General features: G+C 44.0%; 1 protein-coding gene across 4 annotated transcripts in view; it reads left to right on the top strand.

Moving 5' to 3' along the window:
* The window catches only part of Efcab5 (EF-hand calcium binding domain 5), a 107,095-nt gene that overhangs the window by 62,214 nt on the left and 41,585 nt on the right, over positions 1–3,296 (top strand). For all 4 annotated transcript variants that reach the window (XM_031353341.1, XM_031353342.1, XM_031353339.1 and 1 more), the window contains exon 13: positions 1,635–1,849. In XM_031353341.1, coding sequence (XP_031209201.1) covers positions 1,635–1,849 — 215 coding nt within the window. The remainder of the gene's footprint in view (positions 1–1,634; positions 1,850–3,296) is intronic.

Below are 3,296 nucleotides of genomic sequence, written 5' to 3'. Positions count from 1 at the left end.
CTGGAACTCACTTTGTAGTCCAGTCTGGCCTCAAACTCAGAAATCCGCCTGCCTCTGCCTCCCAAGTGCTGGGACTAAAGATGTGTGCCACCACTGCCTAGCACAGGATTATTTTCTATCTGCAATCTTTTCTCATGTAAGCCTGAATCAAATAGTAAACTTTGTTTTCAATCTAATTAATTGATCGGTGTTCGTTCATGTGATTTATGTGTGTGTGTGCATGTGGCTGCATACACCCATGCCTTATATGTGGAAACAAGAGGTTGGTGATGTATCTTCTGCTGTTGACAACTTACCATTTGTAGATGGGGTCTTTCCCAGAACCTGGAGCTTGCCATTTCAGCATTACCCCAGGAGCTGCCTGTCTACATCCCAGCACTGGGATTTAAGCTCTGTACCCAATTTTTACATGGCTGCTAGGAATCTAAACCCAGCTACTCAAGATGGCTCAGCAAACACTTTACCCACTGAGTCATTTTCCAAAGCCCAAATAACACTTTCTGCCCTCCAAATATTGTAATGAGCGTGTATAATGTTTGTCAAGTTCCTATGACTGGCAAGTTCGTGTTCTTCATCTGTGTCAATTTCTATTGACAACCTTTTTAGAACCTCATGAGAAATGATTGTTTCTGAGTTCATCAGATCCCTCACAGGAGGCACAGGGACACATGTGATTGGATCTATGGATGAGTGTAACACGAGTCTGTAGGATGACATGTTGTGAAATATAATGTTGTCACATTGAGCTTCAGGACAAACATATTGGTCAACAATCTTAGGGGGAGGAGTTGGTGTGTAGCATGTAATAAAGCCTTTAACTGGTTGGTCTGGAGGCAGCTGCTTTATGCACACCAGCTCCAACAGAGGACGCTCTCTCTCTCAGCCATGTGTGTCCTCTGCACCACTTTTGATTTTATGCAGTTTTCTTCACATTGTCTCAGAAATGACCACAAGAGCATCCATCAATGTGTTACATGCTACTAATTCAGCAATCAGGATACAACCCAAAACCACCCTGGTGGTTCTCAAGATAGTGCTGAGGCTAACTCATTGGCCTAGAGTAGGTTGCATTGCTGTTATATATGAATTCTTGGCCAAACCTTACATCATCCATCCAAGCAGCAAGGGTGGGAAGGCCCCGTGCCATCTTGCTCTGTATCTAAACTGACAGTGGAAGAGAATTGTTTCCCCAATGACAACTATGGTTGGCTGTCATCATAGAGAGAACATGGATTCCCGAGAAGCAAAACCAGTGGATGTTGGCACCAGGTTTTAGCTCCGTGGTAGTGCCCTTGTTTAGAATATGCAAAACTGGGGGGGGGGGGGTGCTGGAAAGATGGCTCAGTGGTTACGAGCACCTACTGCTCTTCCAGAGGTCCTGGGTTCAAATCCCAGCAACCACATGCTGGCTCACAATCATCTGTAATGGGATCCAATGCCCTCTTCTGGGGTGTCTGAAGACAGTTACAGCGTACTCATATAAAATAAATAAACGAATATAGAATATGCAAAACCTTGTATTCAATCACCCAAACAAAGTGATGGGAGGCATCTACCCGACAGGTACTTACTTTTTCCTTAAGATTTGAGAGAAGCAATGACTTTACTGCCTGATATATCTTCCTGCTTCACAGATCTACATGCAACTATTAGGAATTTTCAGACTTACAAGGGGATCAAAGGGAGGAGTGCCTTCAATGGAGTCTCCCTTGATTTGCTGCAGTTTGTACAGCTCCTGGAGACATTTGTTGGCGAAGACACCTCCTACAGCCTCAGCGAGAACCTCGCCTCCTTTTTTCAGAAGAACTATTCTGAAACAAAGCAAGAGAAAATTAAAGCCTTAGAACATGTAGGTAACTTTCACCAAGGCAACCAGTAAGGTCAGTGTTATCTGAAAATCCTCAACCTCGGGGCTTCGAGTGTGCTGTCTCTCTAGAAAGGTACAGCCAAGCCAAGCCGTGGTACCACTCACCTTTAATCCCAGCACTCGGGAGGCAGAGGGAGAGGCAGGCAGATCTCCATGAGTTTGAGGGCAGCCTGATCTACACAGTGAGTTCCAGGTCAGCAAGGGCTGTGCAGAGGAACCCTGTCCCCAAAACAAACAAAAGCAACCCAGCATAAGCCATTAAATAAAACTTTGATTGGTAAGACCACACTCCAGAGAACTCATTTTCCTAAAAATGACACGGTTGCTTCTGGCAAGAGATGGCCCATGGTACATCTTCCTTTCTGTCCTTTGAAGCTCGAGGTGCAAACATGTGTACATGTGAAGGTGTGAAGGCGTGAAGGGGTGTGTGTGTGTGTGTGTATGTGCGCGCGCGCACTGTCTACCTTGTGAGAGCATGTGCAGATGTATATACTTAGGGGTGTGCTTACGCCTTGAGTACGGGTTTTTATCTGCAGGATGCGGTGGCACATTTCCCCTAAGCACTGACTGCTTTCTTGAATGATAAATAAGTACACACGTACCACTTTATATGAGCAACTTACTCTGTCTCATGGGAAACGTAGGATTAGTTTTACCATGTTCATTCAAGTAATCTCACTGTCCTTATGATTCTTCTCAGCCTAAGTCCAGGCTTGATATTCCTTTGGCCTCCTCAAACGCAGTCTCCTTCCCTTAGTCAAAAAGTACTTATTTGCCAGGCAGTGGTGACGCACACCTTTAATCCCAGCACTTGGGAGGCAGAGGCAGGCGGATTTCTGAGTTTGAGGCCAGCCTGGTCTACAGAGTGAGTTCCAGGACAGCCAGGGCTACACAGAGAAACCCTGTCTCGAAAATACAAAAACAAAACAAAAAGTACTTATTCATGTGTGTGTGTGCATATTTGTATGTGTGTGCATGTGTGTGTGTGTGAGAGAGTGTGTGAGTGTGTATGTATGTGTGTGAGTGTGTGTGTGTGTGTGTGTGTGTGTGTGTGTGTGTGTGTGTGTTGTGCTGAGGATGAAACCTAAGGTTTTTGCATACTCTAGGCAAGTGCTTGACCACTGAGCTATCCCTCTAGCCCTTGGTTTTCTGACACCGAGTCTTGCTATGTAGCCAGGCTACCCTTGAATTCATCACCCTTCTGCTTTAGCCTCTTGGGTGCTGGGACTATAGATATGTGCCGCCATGGCTGGCATAGTCATTATTTTTATAATTAACTCAAGCTATTTAGTAGTTCAATAATTGTCCATTATCTAATTAATAAAATTATTTAGTGATAATTCTTTATAAAATGTTAAAATCAATGTTAGTTAAATAAATGCTAAATATAAACGGTTTTCTTTTTCTTTAAAAAAAAAAAAAAGATTTT

This window comes from Mastomys coucha, unplaced genomic scaffold (genome assembly GCF_008632895.1).
Source record: "Mastomys coucha isolate ucsf_1 unplaced genomic scaffold, UCSF_Mcou_1 pScaffold5, whole genome shotgun sequence".
Classification (NCBI taxonomy): Eukaryota; Metazoa; Chordata; class Mammalia; order Rodentia; family Muridae; genus Mastomys; species Mastomys coucha.
This window is presented reverse-complemented; position numbering and strand designations above follow the sequence as displayed.